We start from the raw sequence: 17,970 nt of genomic DNA on the forward strand, positions 1-17,970 counted from the left end.
TTCTGATGGCAATTCACTAATGTAGAATCCCCCTGCCACTGTTTTATCCGGCTGCACACCAGGATTACCACCACCACCTCCTTGATCATTCGGCCCATGGTGCACGAAATTGCAATCACATTTTTACAATCCCGCACAACTAACCAGCAAGTGCACTGGGTCGTCCAAGTAATACCTTACGTGAGTAAGGGTCGATCCCACGGAGATTGTCGGCTTGAAGCAAGCTATGGTTATCTTGTAACTCTTAGTCAGGATATCAATAATTCTCAGGTTTAATTGTGAAAAGTAGAAGAACATGAAATAAATACTTGTTTTGCAGTAATGGAGAACAGGTTGAGGTTTTGGAGATGCTCTATCTTCTGAATCTCTGCTTTCCTACTGTCTTCTTCTTCATACACGCAAGGCTCCTTCCATGGCAAGCTGTATGTAGGGTTTCACCGTTATCAATGGCGACCTCCCATCCTCTCAGTGAAAATGTTCAACGCGCTCTGTCACAGCACGGCTATTCATCTGTCGGTTCTCGATTATGTCAGAATAGAATCCAGGGATTCTTTTGCGTCTGTCACTAACGCCCCACAATCGCGAGTTTGAAGCTCGTCACAGTCATTCAATCCCTGAATCCTACTCAGAATACCACAAATAAGGTTTAGACCTTCCGGATTCTCAAGAATGGCCGCCAATATATTCTAGCTTATACCACGAAGATTCTGGTTAAAGAATCCAAGAGATATCCACTCAATATAAAGCAGAATAGAGGTGGTTGTCAGGCACACGTTCATAGGTGAGAATGATGATGAGTGTCACGGATCATCACATTCATCAAGTTGAGGAACAAGTGATATCTTAGAATGGAAGCAAGCGTAATTGAATGAAAAACAGTAGTAATTGCATTAATCCATCAAGACACAGCAGAGCCCCTCACCCCCAACCATAGGGTTTAGAGACTCATGCCGTAGAAGGTACAGTATGAAACGTGTAAAGTGTCATGAGATGAAGATACAATGTTAAAAGATCCTATTTATAGTGAACTAGTAACCTAGGATATACAGAAATGAGTAAATGACGTAAAAATCCACTTCCGGGGTCCACTTGGTGTGTGCTTGGGCTGAGCATTGAAGCTTTCATGTGTAGAGACTTTTCCTGGAGTTAAACGTCGGCTTTTGTGCCAGTTTGGGCGTTTAACTCCAACTTTTGTGTCAGTTCCGGCGTTAAACGCCGGGAATTCTGAAGCTGATTTGCAACGCCGGTTTGGGCCATCAAATCTCGGGCAAAGTATGGACTATTATACATTGCTGGAAAGCCCAGGATGTTTACTTTCCAACGCAATTAAGAGCGCGCCAATTGGGCTTCTGTAGCTCCAGAAAATCCACTTCGAGTGTAGGGAGGTCAGAATCCAACAGCATCTGCAGTCCTTTTTCAGCCTCTGATTCAGATTTTTGCTCAGGTCCCTCAATTTCAGCCAGAAATTACCTGAAATCACAGAAAAATACACAAACTCATAGTAAAGCCCAGAAAAGTGAATTTTAAATAAAAACTCATAAAAACATACTAAAAACTAACTAAAATGTACTAAAAACATACTAAAAACAATGTCAAAAAGCGTATAAATTATCCGCTCATCACAACACCAAACTTAAATTGTTGCTTGTCCCCAAGCAACTGAAAATCAAATAGGATAAAAAGAAGAGAACATACTATAGACTCCAAAATATCAATGAAACTTAGCTCCAATTAGATGAGCGGGACTAATAACTTTTTGCCTCTAAACAGTTTTGGCATCTCACTTTATCCTTTGCAGTTTAGAATGATTGGCATCTATAGGAACTCAGAATTCAGATAGTGTTATTGATTCTCCTAGTTAAGTGTGATGATTCTTGAACACAGCTACTTTATGAGTCTTGGCTGTGGCCCAAAGCACTCTGTCTTCCAGTATTACCACCGGATACATACATGCCACAGACACATAACTGGGTAAACCTTTTCAGATTGTGACTCAGCTTTGCTAGAGTCCCCAATTAGAGGTGTCCAGGGTTCTTAAGCACGCTCTTTTTGCCTTGGATCACTTTTTTTTTGAATTCACTGCTTTTTCTTGATTCAAGAATCAATCTGATGATTTTTCAGATCCTCAATAACATTTTTCCTTTTTCATCATTCTTTCAAGAGCCAACAAGTTTAACATTCTTTAATCAACAAATTCAAAAGACATATGCACTGTTCAAGCATTCATTCAGAAAATAAAAAGTATTGTCACCACATCAAAATAATTCAACTAGTTTCAGATATGAATTCGAAATCCTGTACTTCTTGTTCTTTTGTGATTAAAGCATTTTTCATTTAAGAGAGGTGATGGATTCATAGGACACTCATAGCTTTAAGACATGAACCTTAAATTTTATTAATCATGAAATAAGAACAAGACTCAAAGATAATTATAAGAGAAGACTAATAATAATAGAAAATAGAAAATTAAAAACAGAAATTTAAATTACTCTAAAATTGATTCCTAATGATAGAGGTTATCACAGAGTTAGGACTCAACAACCTTGATTTTGAGAAGTGGATGCTCCCTCAACTTGTGGGGTGTTTGACCCTTCAAGGGAGAGCTTCTGGCGCTTCAGCTCCTGTAGCTCACGCCCCTGCTTCTCTTGTTCCTTCAGCAGTTTGCAGAGCATGCAGTTTTGATTCTGCTGTTCTTCCTTAATTTGTTCCATAGCTTCTTGCAGCTTGGCAACAGATGCTTCTAGGCGGGCCCAGTAGTCAAATTCAGGAAGTTCAGGGAGGAATTCCTGTGCCCTCCTTTTGATAGAGTTATCTTGCAATTGTCCTTCCATTGACTTCCTGGTGATTGGATGTTCAATTGGAATGAATTTATCTACTCCCATCCTCACCCCAGCATCTTTACAAAGTAAAGAGATTAAGCTTGGGTAAGCCAATTTGGCTTCAGTGGAGTTCTTGTTTGTAATTGTGTAAATCTCACAAGCAATCAGATGATGAATCTCCACTTCTTTGCCCAGCATAATGCAATGAATCATCACTGCTCTCTTGATAGTGACCTCAGAACGGTTACTAGTGGGCAAAATAGAACGCCCAATGAAGTCTAGCCAACCTCTTGCAACTGGTTTGAGATCTCCCCTCTTGAGTTGGTTTTGGACAACTTTTGAATTGGTCATCCACTTAGTTCCAGGGAGGCATATGTCCTCTAGAACTTGATCCAACCCCTTATCTACTCTCACCATTCTCCTATTAAAGGATTCAGGATCATCTTGTAGTTGAGGCAATTTGAAGACCTCTCTTATTTTGTCCAGATGGAAGTAAATAATTCTCCCTCTGACCATGGTTCTGTAGGTATGAAAAGCAGTTCCAGTCATTCTCTGCTTATTTGTCAGCCACAGATTTGAGTAGAATTCCTGAACCATGTTTCTTCCAACCTTTGTCTCAGGGTTGGTTAGAACTTCCCATCCTCTGTTTCGAATTTGCTCTTGGATCTTCGGATATTCATCTTCTTTCAGATCGAATCTGACTTCTGGGATCACTGACCTCAGACCCATTATTTTGTGGTAATGGTTTGCATGTTCTTTGGTTAAGAACTTCTCTTGATTCCAAAGATTATTTGGATTATTCTCTTTCTTGCCTTTTGAATTGGTTTGTTTTCCCTTAGGAGCCATGATCTTGATAAATCTTGGCTTAGTGATCACGGAAAAGCACACTAAACTTAGAGGTTTACTTGCCCTCAAGCAAAAGAAAGGAAAGAGGAGAGAGAGGAGGAGAGCAAATTCGAATGGTGGGGAGATGGGGATGGCCGAATGTTTATTTATAAGGGAGGGGGAGAGATTTCAAAAATTTTGAAGGAGATTTGAGAAGATATGGAAAGAATTTGAGAAGATATTTGATTTTTTTGAAGAAGATTTGGAAAGGATTTGAAAGAGATTTGAAGAATGATTTAGAAAATTGTTTAATTTTTGAAATTTGAAGGTGAATGATGAAAGTTTGTGATGTGTTTATGCAGAAAATTATGGATCAAAATAAGAAAGTTTGAAAAAATTTTGAAGTGGAAAACAAAATCTCCTTCCCTTGCCTTTCTGTTTAACGCCCAATTGGTGGCCATTATGGGCGTTTAATGCCCAGCCAGGCACCCTGGCTGGCGTTAAACGCCAGAAACCCCTTTATCACTGGGCGTTTTGCTGAACGCTCAGGATGCTGTAATTCTGGCGTTAAACGCCCAAAATGGTGCCCATTCTGGCGTTTAACGCCCAAAATTGTGCCTTTACTGGCGTTAAACGCCCAGAATGGTATCTATTCTGGCGTTTAACACCCAGAGTGCCCTTTACTGGCGTTTTCCTGCTAGCAAGCTCCTTTTCTATGCTTTTTGCACTGAATCCTTCTGCTAATAGCTGGGTTGCCTCCCAGCAAACGCTTCTTTATTGTCTTTAGCTGGACCTTTACTGTGCTTCATTCGAGCCTTAGTTTTGAGCATTCTTACTCAAAATTGCTTTCAAGATAATGTTTGATCCTCTGTCCATTAACAATGAACTTTTTATCAGAATCAGTATCTTGAAGCTCAACATATCCATATGGTGACACTCCTGTAATCACATACGGACCCCTCCACCGGGATTTAAGTTTTCCTGGGAATAGTCTGAGCCTAGAGTTGAAGAGCAGAACTTTTTGTCCTGGTTCAAAGACTCTGGATGACAACTTCTTGTCATGCCACTTCTTTGCCTTTTCTTTATAAATTTTTGCATTTTCAAAGGCACTGAGTCTGAACTCATCTAGCTTATTTAGCTGGAGCAAACTTTTTTCACCAGCTAACTTAGCATCCATGTTTAGGAATCTGGTTGCCCAGTAGGCTTTATGTTCCAGTTCCACGGGCAGATGACAGGCCTTCCCATACACAAGTTGGTATGGAGAGGTTCCTATAGGAGTCTTAAATGCTGTTCTGTATGCCCACAGAGCATCATCCAAGCTCTTTGCCCAATCCTTTCTACGGACAATAACAGTCCGTTCTAGGATTCTTTTTAGCTCTCTATTAGAGACTTCAGCTTGCCCATTTGTCTGTGGATGATACGGAGTTGCTACTTTGTGGCTAATTCCATATCAAACCATAACAGAGTACAGCTGTTTATTGCAGAAATGAGTGCCCCCATCACTGATTAGTACTCTGGGAACACCAAACCTGCTGAAGATGTGTTTCTGGAGGAATTTCAGCATGGTCTTAGTATCATTATTGGGAGTGACAATTGCTTCTACCCATTTAGATACATAGTCTACTGCCACCAGAATATAAGTGTTTGAGTATGATGGTGGGAAGGGACCCATGAAGTCAACACCCCATACATCAAACAACTCAATCTCTAAGATCCCTTGTTGAGGCATAGCGTAACCATGAAGCAAGTTACCAGCTCTTTGGTAACTGTCACAGTTACGCACAAACTCTCGGGCATCCCTATAGAGAGTAGGCCAGTAGAAGCCACATTGGAGGACCTTAGTGGCTGTTCGTTCACTTCCGAAATGTCCCCCATACTGCGATCCATGACAATGCCATAGGATCCTTTGTGCTTCCTCTCTAGGTACACATCTGCGGATTATTCCGTCTGCACATCTCTTAAAGAGATATGGCTCATCCCATAGGTAGTACTTGGCATCTGAAATTAATTTTTTTCTTTGCACTCTGTTGTACTCCTGGGGTATGAACCTCACAGTTTTATAGTTTGCAATGTCTGCAAACCATGGAGCTTCCTGAATGGCAAAGAGTTGCTCATCGGGAAAGGTCTTAGAGATCTCAGTAGAGGGGAGGGACGTCCCAGCTACTGGTTCTATCCGGGACAGATGATCAGCTACCTGGTTCTCTGTCCCTTTCCTGTCTCTTATTTCTATATCAAACTCTTGCAGAAGCAACACCCACCTTATGAGCCTAGGTTTTGAATCCTGCTTTGTGAGTAAGTATTTAAGAGCAGCATGGTCAGCGTACACAATCATTTTTTACCTTACTAAGTAGGACCTAAACTTGTCAATGGCATAAGCCACTACAAGTAACTCTTTTTCTGTGGTTATGTAATTCTTCTGTGCATCATTTAGAACACGACTAGCATAATAAATGACGTGTAGAAGCTTGTTGTGCCTCTGTCCCAACACTACACCAATGGCATGGTCATTAGCATAACACATTAGTTCAAATGGTAATGTCCAATCTAGTGTAGAGATGACTGGTGCTGTGACCAGCTTGGCTTTCAGGGTCTCAAACGCCTGCAGACACTCTGTGTCAAACACAAATGGCGTGTCAGCAGCTAGCAGGTTGCTTAGAGGTTTTGCAATTTTTGAAAAGTCCTTTATGAACCTTTTGTAAAATCCTGCATGCCCTAGAAAGCTTCTGATTGCCTTAACATTGGTAGGTGGTGGTAATTTTTCAATTACTTCTATCTTTGCTTGATCCACCTCTATTCCTTTGCCTGAAATTTTATGCCCAATGACAATTCCTTCAGTTACCATAAAGTGACATTTCTCCCAGTTTAAGACCAGGTTAGTCTCTGGGCACCTTTTCAGGACAAGTGCTAGATGATTAAGACAGGAGCTGAACGAGTCTCCATATATTGAGAAGTCATCCATGAAGACTTCCAGGAACTTCTCTACCATATCAGAGAAGATGGATAGCATGCATCTCTGAAAAGTTGCAGGTACATTACACAGACCAAAAGGCATTCTTCTGTAGGCAAACACGCCAGAAGGGCAAGTGAATGCTGTTTTCTCTTGGTCCTGAGGATCTACTGCAATTTGGTTGTAACCTGAATAGCCATCCAAAAAGCAATAATAATCATGACCAGCTAGTCTTTCTAGCATTTGGTCTATGAATGGTAAAGAAAAATGATCCTTTCTGGTGGTTGTATTGAGCCTTCTGTAGTCAATACACATACGCCACCCTGTAACTGTTCTTGTGGGAACCAGTTCATTCTTTTCATTATGAACCACTGTCATGCCTCCCTTCTTGGGGACAACTTGGACAGGGCTTACCCAGGGGCTATCAGAAATAGGATAAATAATCCCAGCCTCTAGTAACTTAGTAACCTCTTTCTGCACGACCTCATTCATGGCTGGATTTAGTCGCCTTTGTGGTTGAACCACTGGCTTGGCATTATCTTCCAATAGGATCTTGTGCATGCATCTTGCTGGGCTAATGCCCTTAAGATCACTTATGGACCACCCAAGAGTTGTCTTATGTGTCCTTAGCACTTGAATTAGTGCTTCCTCTTCCTGTGAGTTTAAAACAGAGCTTATGATCACTGGAAAAGTGTCACCTTCTCCCAGAAATGCATACTTCAGGGATGGTGGTAGTGGTTTGAGCTCAGGTTTGGGAGGCTTATCCTCTTCCTGAGGAATTTTCAGAGGTTCTTTTATTTCCTCTGGTTCCTCCTGATCAGGCTGAACATCCTTGAAGATGTCCTCTAACTTTGATTCAAGACTCTCAGTCATATTGATCTCTTCCACCAAAGAGTCAATAATATCAGTGCTCATGCAGTCATTTGATGTGTCTGGATGCTACATAGCTTTGACAGCATTCAACTTGAACTCATCCTTATTGACTCTCAGGGTCACTTCCCCTTTCTGTACATCAATAAGAGTTCGTTCAGTTGCTAGGAAAGGTCTTCCTAGGATGAGAGTTGCACTCTTGTGCTCCTCCATTTTCAGCACTACAAAGTCAGTGGGAAAGGCAAATGGCCCAACCTTGACAATCATGTCCTCAATTATGCCTAATGGATATTTAATGGAGCCATCAGCAAGTTGGAGACATATTCGGATTGGTTTGACTTCTTCAGTCAAACCAAGCTTTCTGATAGTGGATGTAGGTATTAGGTTGATACTTGCTCCAAGGTCACATAGGGCTGTCTTGGTGCAAGCACCTTCTAATGTGCATGGTATCATAAAGCTTCCTGGATCTTGAAGTTTCTCTGGTAAGCTTTTTAGGATGACTGCAATGCATTCTTCAGTGAGAAACACCTTTTCAGTTTCTCTCCAATCCTTCTTATAACTTAAGATCTCTTTCATGAACTTAGCATAAGAGGGTATTTGCTCAAGTGCCTCTAGAAACAGAATCTTTATTTCAAGAGTCCTTAGATAGTCTGCAAAGCGGGCAAATTGTTTATCCTGTTCTTCTTGGCGGAGTTTCTGAGGATAAGGTATATTGGCTTTATATTCTTCAACCTTAGTTGCTGCAGGTTTATTCCCTACAGAGGTGGTTGGAGAAGCCTTCTTAGAGGGGTTACTATCAGCACTCTCAGGTGTCTGATTCCTTATTGGCATTTGAACGCCAGGACTGGGTGTAGGATGGGCGTTTAACGCCAGCTTTCCACCCTTTTCTGGCGTTTGAACGCCAGAATTGGGCAAGGAATGGGCGTTTAACGCCAACTTTTCCCCCCTTTTTGGTGTTTGGACGCCAGGAGTATTCCTCTCTGGGCTCTTACTGTCCTCAGAGGGATTTTGGGCAGTGGTTTGGTTATCCTCTGTCAGTTGTTCCTTTCTTGGCTTTTTGCTACTTTGAGCAGTGTTATTTAATGTCTTCCCACTCCTTAGTTGAACTGCTTGGCATTCTTCTGTTATCTGTTTAGATAACTGCTGTTTTGTCTGATTCAACTATGATTCTATATTCTTGTTAGCAATTTTAGTTTATTGGAGCATCTCTTTAAATTCTGCTAACTGTTTTGTCATCAGGAGTAATTACTGATTAAGCTTAACAACATGTTCTTGAGGATTAGGATCAGTAGTTACTGCCATGGCTTCTTCTTTTGTAGAGGGCTCACTGCTAGAGTACAAATGTTGATTTCTAGCAACAGTATCTATGAGTTCTTGAGCCTCTTCAATCGTTTTCCTCATGTGTATAGATCCACCAGCTGAGTGGTCTAAAGACATCTGAGCTTTTTCTGTAAGCCCATAGTAGAAGATGTCTAACTGTACCCACTCTGAAAACATTTCAGAGGGGCATTTCCTTAGCATACCTCTATACCTCTCCCAGGCATTATAAAGGGATTCATTATCCTCTTGTTTAAAGCCTTGGATGTCCAGCCTTAGCTGTGTCATCCTTTTTGGAGGGTAAAATTGATTCAGGAATTTGTCTGATAACTGTCTCTATGTTTTTATGCTTGCTGTGGGTTGGTTATTCAACCACCTCTTAGCTTGATCTTTTACAGCAAATGGAAATAGTAACAATCTGTAAACATCCTGATCCACTTCTTTATCACGTACTGTGTCAGCAATTTGTAAGAACTGTGCCAGAAACTCAGTAGATTCTTCCTGTGGAAGATCGGAATACTAGCAATTTTGCTGCACCATGATAATGAGTTGAGGATTTAGCTCAAAGCTGCTTGCTTTAATGGGAGGTATACAGATGCTACTCCCATATGCAGCTGTAATGGGGTTAGCATATGACCCCAGAGTCCTTCTGGACTGCTCAATTCCACTTAGGTCCATGATGGAGAAAGGGAGATGATATGGATTGCAAGTAGATTATTATTATTTTTATTTTATTTAATTAAAAGTGACCGAAAATAATAAACTAAAATAAATGGAAAAGAAAATAAAATAAAATTTCGAAAACTGAAAGAAAATAAAATAAAAACAAATTGAAAACTAAATTAATTAAAAAGATTTTGAAATTAGCAATTAAAAAGATATGATTGAAAATTATTTTTAAAAAAAAGATATGACTGAAAAGATATGATTTTGAAAATTAGTGCAAAATTTTGAAGATTTAAAGGAAAACACAAAGAAGACACCAAACTTAGAAATTTTTAGAAAATCACACACAAATTTTCGAAAACCTAAAGGAAAACCCAAGGAAGACACCAAACTTGGAATTTTTTAAAGATCAAGAAAGGACTAAAAACATGCAAATTCGAAAAATTAAAAGAAAACAAAAGCATGCAATTGACACCAAACTTAAAATATGAAACTAAACTCAAATAAAAGACCCTAAACCAACAAAAATAAAATATTCCTAATCTAAGCAACAAGATAAACCGTCAGTTGTCCAAACTCGAACAATCCCCGGCAACGGTGCCAAAAACTTAGTGCACGAAATTGCAATCACATTTTTGCAATCCCGCACAACTAACCAGCAAGTGCACTGGGTCGTCCAAGTAATACCTTACGTGAGTAAGGGTCGATCCCACGGAGATTGTCGGCTTGAAGCAAGCTATGATTATCTTGTAACTCTTAGTTAGGATATCAATAATTCTCAGGTTTAATTGTGAAAAGTAGAAGAATATGAAATAAATACTTGTTTTGCAGTAATGGAGAACAGGTTGAGGTTTTGGAGATGCTCTATCTTCTGAATCTCTGCTTTCCTACTGTCTTCTTCTTCTTACACGCAAGGCTCCTTCCATGGCAAGCTGTATGTAGGGTTTCACCGTTGTCAATGGCTACCTCCCATCCTCTCAGTGAAAATGTTCAACGCGCTCTGTCACAGCACGGCTATTCATCTGTCGGTTCTCGATCATGTCGGAATAGAATCCAGTGATTCTTTTGCGTCTGTCACTAACGCCCCACAATCGCGAGTTTGAAGCTCGTCACAGTCATTCAATCCCTGAATCCTACTCAGAATACCACAGACAAGGTTTAAACCTTCCGGATTCTCAAGAATGGCCGCCAATATATTCTAGCTTATACCACGAAGATTCTGGTTAAAGAATCCAAGAGATATCCACTCAATATAAAGTAGAACGGAGGTGGTTGTTAGGCACACGTTCATAGGTGAGAATGATGATGAGTGTCACGGATCATCACATTCATCAAGTTGAGGAACAAGTGATATCTTAGAATGGAAGCAAGCGTAATTGAATGAAAAACAGTAGTAATTGCATTAATCCATCAAGACACAGCAGAGCTCCTCACCCCCAACCATGGGGTTTAGAGACTCATGCCGTAGAAGGTACAGTATGAAACGTGTAAAGTGTCATGAGATGAAGATACAATGTTAAAAGATCCTATTTATAGTGAACTAGTAACCTAGGATATACAGAAATGAGTAAATGACGTAAAAATCCACTTCCGGGGTCCACTTGGTGTGTGCTTGGGCTGAGCATTGAAGCTTTCATGTGTAGAGACTTTTCCTGGAGTTAAACGCCAGCTTTTGTGCCAGTTTGGGCATTTAACTCCAACTTTTGTGCCAGTTCCGGCGTTAAACACCGAGAATTCTGAAGCTGATTTGCAACGCCGGCTTGGGCCATCAAATCTCGGGCAAAGTATGAACTATTATACATTGCTGGAAATCTCATGATGTCTAATTTCCAACGCAATTGAGAGCACGCCAATTGGGCTTCTGTAGCTCCAGAAAATCCACTTCGAGTGCAGGGAGGTCAGAATCCAACAGCATCTGCAGTCCTTTTTCAGCCTCTGAATCAGATTTTTGCTCAGGTCCCTCAATTTAAGCCAGAAATTACCTGAAATCATAGAAAAACACACAAACTCATAGTAAAGCCCAGAAAAGTGAATTTTAAATAAAAAATATAAAAACATATTAAAAACTAACTAAAATGTACTAAAAACATACTAAAAACAATGCCAAAAAGCGTATAAATTATCCGCTCATCAGCCCATCAGCCCTCTGAGCACCAACATTACCCCTTGCACTATTTTCTCCTCTTACATTCACCCTGGTCCTATTATGAACCCTCTTCTGTTCAACCTTATACTTTTCCTTTGATCCTTGCTTCCTTGCAACTGGCTTCTTCGGGATTACTATCTTTTTCCTACCCTTCGTATTTTTTTTCTCTTACAACTAGCAACCTCGCCATTACTGTCACTCTCAGTACTAGAGGTCTCCACTCCAGCTGGTGGAGGTTTATAGAGCACATTCTCTGTACTTTCGTACCCGTCATCTGATGAAGAGGATGTCTTCACTTCCTCTAATATCTCATCCACATCCACATCCACATCCACTGCCCCATCACCATTCCTTCTAGCATCTTCAACAACCTTAGGGACATCTACTCCATGATCAAAGTATATATAGAACTCAGAATTATTTTGGTTCTTCGATATGTTATCTCGCATTGCATTTATCACAGCATCCCCATTTAACTTGTTCAAACCTGACTCAAGGTAGCTACTTGTAGGATCATACCAGTATACTTTCTTGTATGATTGGTATCCCAAACCCTTGAACAATGTAACAAGGTCTCCAAAGTTGACAAAATCCAAGTCCATCTCAGGGAACCTTTCTTCCTTCCCATTTTCATAAACCAGTGCTCCATCAATCCCTCTGACAAACTTACCTCCATGGTGAAAAACTGGCACCACAAAAATATCAACCATCTGAAATCAACCAATGATCAACAACCTATCAGTCCAGAAACAGTTACCAAAATTACGAACCAAACCCTCCTACTAATCCTACCCCCAACGTTTTCAAAAAAGTTTTTCCACTACATTACACCCCTGTTTCCCACACTCTCAACATGCACACACACTGAATTCACCATTTGTTTGCACTACAATAACCAAAACTTAAACGATAAGCAACACGATCTTACCTTCTAAGGAAGACAGCAAGTACGACCTCAACGAAAACCTCCTTCTTGGCCTCCCACAGCAACTTCACGATGGATCGATTGCTCTTCCACGTAGTGTAATATTTGGAGGGAGAAACAGGGGAGACTTTAATCGTTGATCTTCTTAGGTTTTCAGTAATTCAGAGGAGAGAACATGGGTGTTATGGGTATTGCATATGGGAATTAAACTGGGTTTGGAGGGGTGGGGGAGAAACGGCGTCGTTTTGGACGCTGGGGACTAATATGTCCTATTTTCAGAATGTCTTGCCAATGTGTCACTCCGTTACGTCCACATCACTGCCACGGGAGCCACCTCAGCATTTTCCGATGGGACTAACGGGCCATTTTTAACGGGGGGATATATTTGTCCACAATTTTGAACGGTCAGGGACATCATTGTATTTTCTAATTATCGGGGACGAAAATGTCTTCCGAAAAAAAGGTCAGGGACCGATTTGTCCTTTTCTCTAAAAATTATACGTGTTTTGTTTAAAAAGTGATGCGTGGTTCGTCTTTTATTGTTCATGTCACAATTTTTTTAATTGATTTTTGGTTTAATTATTTTATTGGTTTCTATAGTTTTGCAAAATTTTCAATTAAGTTTTTATACTTTTTTTTTTCTTTTAATTGAGTTCTTACACTAATTTTTTTTAATTGAGTCTTTATACTTTTTTCTTTTTATTTGAGTCCCTGCACTAATTTTTTTTAGTTGGGTCCCTATCTAATTAAACTAATTACTACCAAAAGAGACCTAATTGAAAAAAAATTGGTGCAGAGACCCAATTAAAAGAAAAAAGGTATAGGGACCTAATTAAAAATTTTACAAAACTATAGAGACTAACAGAATAATTAAACCTTAATTTTCTGTTCATGTTTCCCTTCTCATATGTAAGGATTTTTTTTGTGAAGACTTATGTGAGATTAAACAAGGATAATTATAAGATTAATTAACTTGATTATTTGCACTGAACGCTTGAAGAATTTGATCTTTTTTTAATGTATTATTAATTTATTATACTTTTGTATAAATTTTTGGTTTGGACTTTGGAGTATTTTTTGTAGGTTTTTATTTAATTAACATTTTTAGTAATTGTATTCACAAATTTTTTTTAGTATTTTAATTTATCATAACATTTATTTAGCTTTTTATTTCAAGAAAATAAAATGTACTACACCAACATTATTGAAAAATTTCTCCTTTTTAATAGTTTTTTCTCATTTTATCATCTATGCACAGAATACTAATAGGTTTTTTTCGTGGTTAATTGGATATCAAATTATAATTTTTATTTGAAACTTTTATTCATTTGGTAAATATATTATTTTTCTTCTGTCAGTACTATAGAATATCTCTTTTGTATTTGGACATAATTCTGTTTTAATCTTAAAAATTTAAAGTGTCTTATTTAAATTTAAAAAAGTTTTATTTAGTTTTAATGTAGTCTTATCATGGGTCAACGTTAAATAATTAACAGAATGTCCTACATAACAGTGGTATAAGAATATGGTGATTATCTGAAGAACAAGTACAAATTCTAGTGACACAAAATCAACCGTTGATACATCAATATATTTATTTATTATTTTAAACATCTTCATATTTTGTAAGTTGCTCTTGCAATTTCTTAACTTGACGGCGTAATTTTTCCATTTCAATCTCTTGAATAGTTATACGCTTTGGAGCCATCTTTTATTACTATACAATAATGTTGATGTTTTATGATGATGATGCACAATGATGATGGGAATGCACCAATCTATATATCTATTTATAATATATAAAGCTGATACCAAGTTTTTTCATAATGAGTTTAAACCTTCTTTTCTTTGCTAATGATCCCACGTCAGCAATTCTAATGACTTGGTAAAAGATGAAAATCAACCAATCATCATTTAGTAAAATGCAAGGTTGCGAGAACCGGACCGGTCAATGAACCGGTGAGGTTACTGGTTCAATGGTTCAATGGTTCGATCGGGGTTCAACCGGTTTAATTAAATATTAAATAAAATTATTAAAAAACCTAAAAATAATTTTAAATATATTAATTTAATAAAAAACCGTTAAAAACCGGCCGGTTCGACCGGTTTACCGGTTAACCGGCCGGTTCGACCGGTTTTTTACCGGTTTTTGAGCTTACCCGGACCGGTTAACTGACCGGTTCCCGGTTTTTCCGGTTGAACCGACCGGTCCGGTCCGGTTTTCAGAACCATGGTAAAATGTTTTAAAAAAATTAAAACAAAAAACTCTTATCTATTATTCAATTGAAACATCAAGTAATAATTAAATGCAATAAACATACATTAAAAAGTGTCATAATAATAATTATTATAAAAAATTTCAGTTACAAATATTCAAATTCTACAACTTATATAACCAATTTAGGTTGGTCGAGTGGTCTCACTCGTCCACTTAAGCAAGTGTCAGGGGTTCTCTGCGACGGATTAGTCATTGACCTGTCGGGTTGGGGGATACCGTGGGCAGCAAAAAAAAATTCTACAACTTATACATATTAAAACTCTTACTACTCTTCATTTCTTAATCTTTCATACTATTTGTCAAAAAAAAATTTTCAATTTAATATAACATTTTTATATATTTTTCATTCTCATTCATTCATTTTTTAAATTATTTATAAACAAAAAAAAACGCATGAAAAGACAAAGTGTAGTAATCTATACAAATCAAAAATAAAAAAATAAAGATGTAGTTTTATACAACTCTAATATAAATATCCTATGTCTTTTTTTAAAATAAATAAATTTAAAATCTTAAAATGATATATTTTGTAAAATATTTTTAATATAATATTTATTTAAAATATACTATATACTATATAATATAAATAATCTAGCTCTCTGCGTAATGCGCAGTCTCACTCTAGTCGATGATAATAATGATAGAAAGGCCTACTAATGATAATCACCAAAAGGCACAAAAGAAGAGAAGAGAATGATGTTACCTGAAATTCTGCAAATACGAGGTTAAGCCAAAAATGCACCTCTTACTTTATTTAGTGTTTGTTTGGGTGTCATTATCTTGATAAAAAAAAGATATTTTTTTAAAGAAAAAAGATCTTTTTTATTTTTTAGCGTGTTTAGCAAATTTCTAGTAGTAAAACTAAAAGAATAAAATAAAAAAATATCTTTTTGAAAAGATGCAATTTACATCTTTTTTTAAAAGATTTTTTTCTTTAAAAAAATATTTTTTATATAATAAATAAATAAATAAAGTACTTTTATATTGTTATACTCAAATATAATTGATAGATAAAAAGATTTTTTTGCATGAGATATCCAAACATAAAATTACTTTTACTTTTTTATAAGATCTTTTAAAAAACGATAACTCAAAAAAGATCTTTTCTTAAATACTCACCCAAACAAACCCTTAATATATAACTCAATCAACTCAAATTCATAAACAAAAAGAATACATATGCATATTTATACTAATAAGAGAAGGAGAACTTTCATGACTTGAACAATATGAGACTAACTCATAACACAATATAATAATATATGATAAATTAAATTACTTTAATTAACCACACAAATATAAAGATATATATTCCTACATTAGATTTCCTAAAGAATAAATATGACGGTATCGCCAAAAAAATATCTATTAGTAATTAACAATGAATAAAAAAATTTATCAATAAATAATTATGGACAATATTTATATCGTTGAATTTATTCTATTATTAAATCTAACTGAAAATAGATTACTAATAAATTTTTTCTATAAATAAGCTAATAAATCTAACAATGTCTAGCCATTTTCTCAGGGTGAGTACTCTAATTGATGATAAGAGGATGAGAACATATAAGAAGGAAAGATTTGTCTTTGAGGCTATATGTCTGAAGTTCAAAGATCAACTTACAGGGAAGAAGGTTTCCTTTTTATTTTTCCAAATCCCAAATTTAATACTTAAACAATGACCTACAAGAAAGTTCTAATGATAGTATTAAATATCAATATAAATAAAATAATTATATTAGATGTATATTAAAATAAATTATTAATATAAAATAATATTAAAATATAAAATTTATATTAAAAATAAAATAAATTATATATATTTTTGATACATAAATAATATTTTTAAATAAAATTATCAGTTAAATAATCAAATTATTAATAATTAATAATCAAGTTGAAAATACATAAGAAAAACATGTCTACATCTTCTTTTATTCTTTTGCTAAAAAAGCCATGAAATTGACAACACTAAAAATACAACCAGACATGCATCCAAGATTCGGTAATGGATCTTAAAAAGACTCGTTCTAATTAAACATAAAATAAACGATTATATTATATGTATACTAAATACATATTAAAAATAAATTAAATCACATAAATTTATACACAAATATATTAATAGCTGATTTTAATAGTTAATTTTAACGTATTAATGGCATTTTTAAAAAACAAACAATTATAATTAGTTTTTACTTTTTAGTATACATGTATGGATAAACAAGCAGCCATATCTATAGAATTTGCGTGAGATCTCTCGCTTATTTCAGAAAAAAAGAAGAGGGAGGGCACATACTACACATGTGCTCATAAACCTTATTACAATGAAGAACCCTGTTATTTGGCTGCAGGTATATATAGCAACCTAGACATAGAAATCATGGTAGAATAAAAACAATAAAATAAAATAAAATAGAAGATCACAAGAAAAAGAAGAGGAATTCTAAGGACAAAATACAAGACTATAATCGGTTCCTCCAGGGCAAGTGAAAGTGCTAGTTACATCATCCTTAGGATAGCTAAACACATCAGGGCACCTCGTCTTGAAGAACTTTGAATAATCAGTGGGCCCACACGTGGTGTTCATACAACAATATTCGCTGGTCTTGAAAACCGTGCAAGGGTTATTACAACCACCTGGAGCCTTCAGTTGAGACGGGCACTCATCGTTGATATCTGCTGTGCAGTTTACGGATCGCGTGCAGTTGTTCGTTAACGGAGTGAACGAAAGAGGAATATTGAAACCGTCAACCACCGAGACGTCGTAGAAGTCCAGATTGTTATATTGGTTAAGCGCGTACTCCACAAGCGTGTTGGGTGCCGTGCCGAATGAATCGCACTCCAGGACGCCTTTACAGTCACCAGTTAAACACGTCCCATTACCTGCGCTGTCGAAGGTGCAGTTGGTTCGGCCCCAAAGACGTGCCCCCGACGTTCCGCTTGTCACGTTGAGAGTCCACGTTTGATTGGGGTCGAGTCTTTGGCCTCCGCCGGGCACCGCAGCTGCCCAAACTGTGTAATTGCAGCTGTTTGTGATGTTGAGTGTTGCTGCTTGGGCTGCAGCCAAACAGGTTAGGGCGATCACAAAGAAAATGGAGAGGTTTTTCGTAAGTGCCATTTGTTTTTTTAGTTTGGTGAAAATTGAAGGAGTTGTTTGAGGGTTGGATATAT

The 17,970-nt window shown here is 37.1% G+C and overlaps 1 protein-coding gene across 1 annotated transcript; it reads right to left on the reverse strand.

Moving 5' to 3' along the window:
* Positions 1 to 17,032: 17,032 nt before the first annotated feature.
* LOC130955513 (protein P21-like) lies at positions 17,033 to 17,970 on the reverse strand. Its single transcript, XM_057882385.1, has one exon. The coding sequence runs from the start codon at positions 17,915 to 17,917 to the stop codon at positions 17,243 to 17,245; it is 675 nt and encodes a 224-aa protein (XP_057738368.1). The 5' UTR covers positions 17,918 to 17,970; the 3' UTR covers positions 17,033 to 17,242.

Source organism: Arachis stenosperma, chromosome 10 (genome assembly GCF_014773155.1).
Source record: "Arachis stenosperma cultivar V10309 chromosome 10, arast.V10309.gnm1.PFL2, whole genome shotgun sequence".
Taxonomy (NCBI): Eukaryota; Viridiplantae; Streptophyta; class Magnoliopsida; order Fabales; family Fabaceae; genus Arachis; species Arachis stenosperma.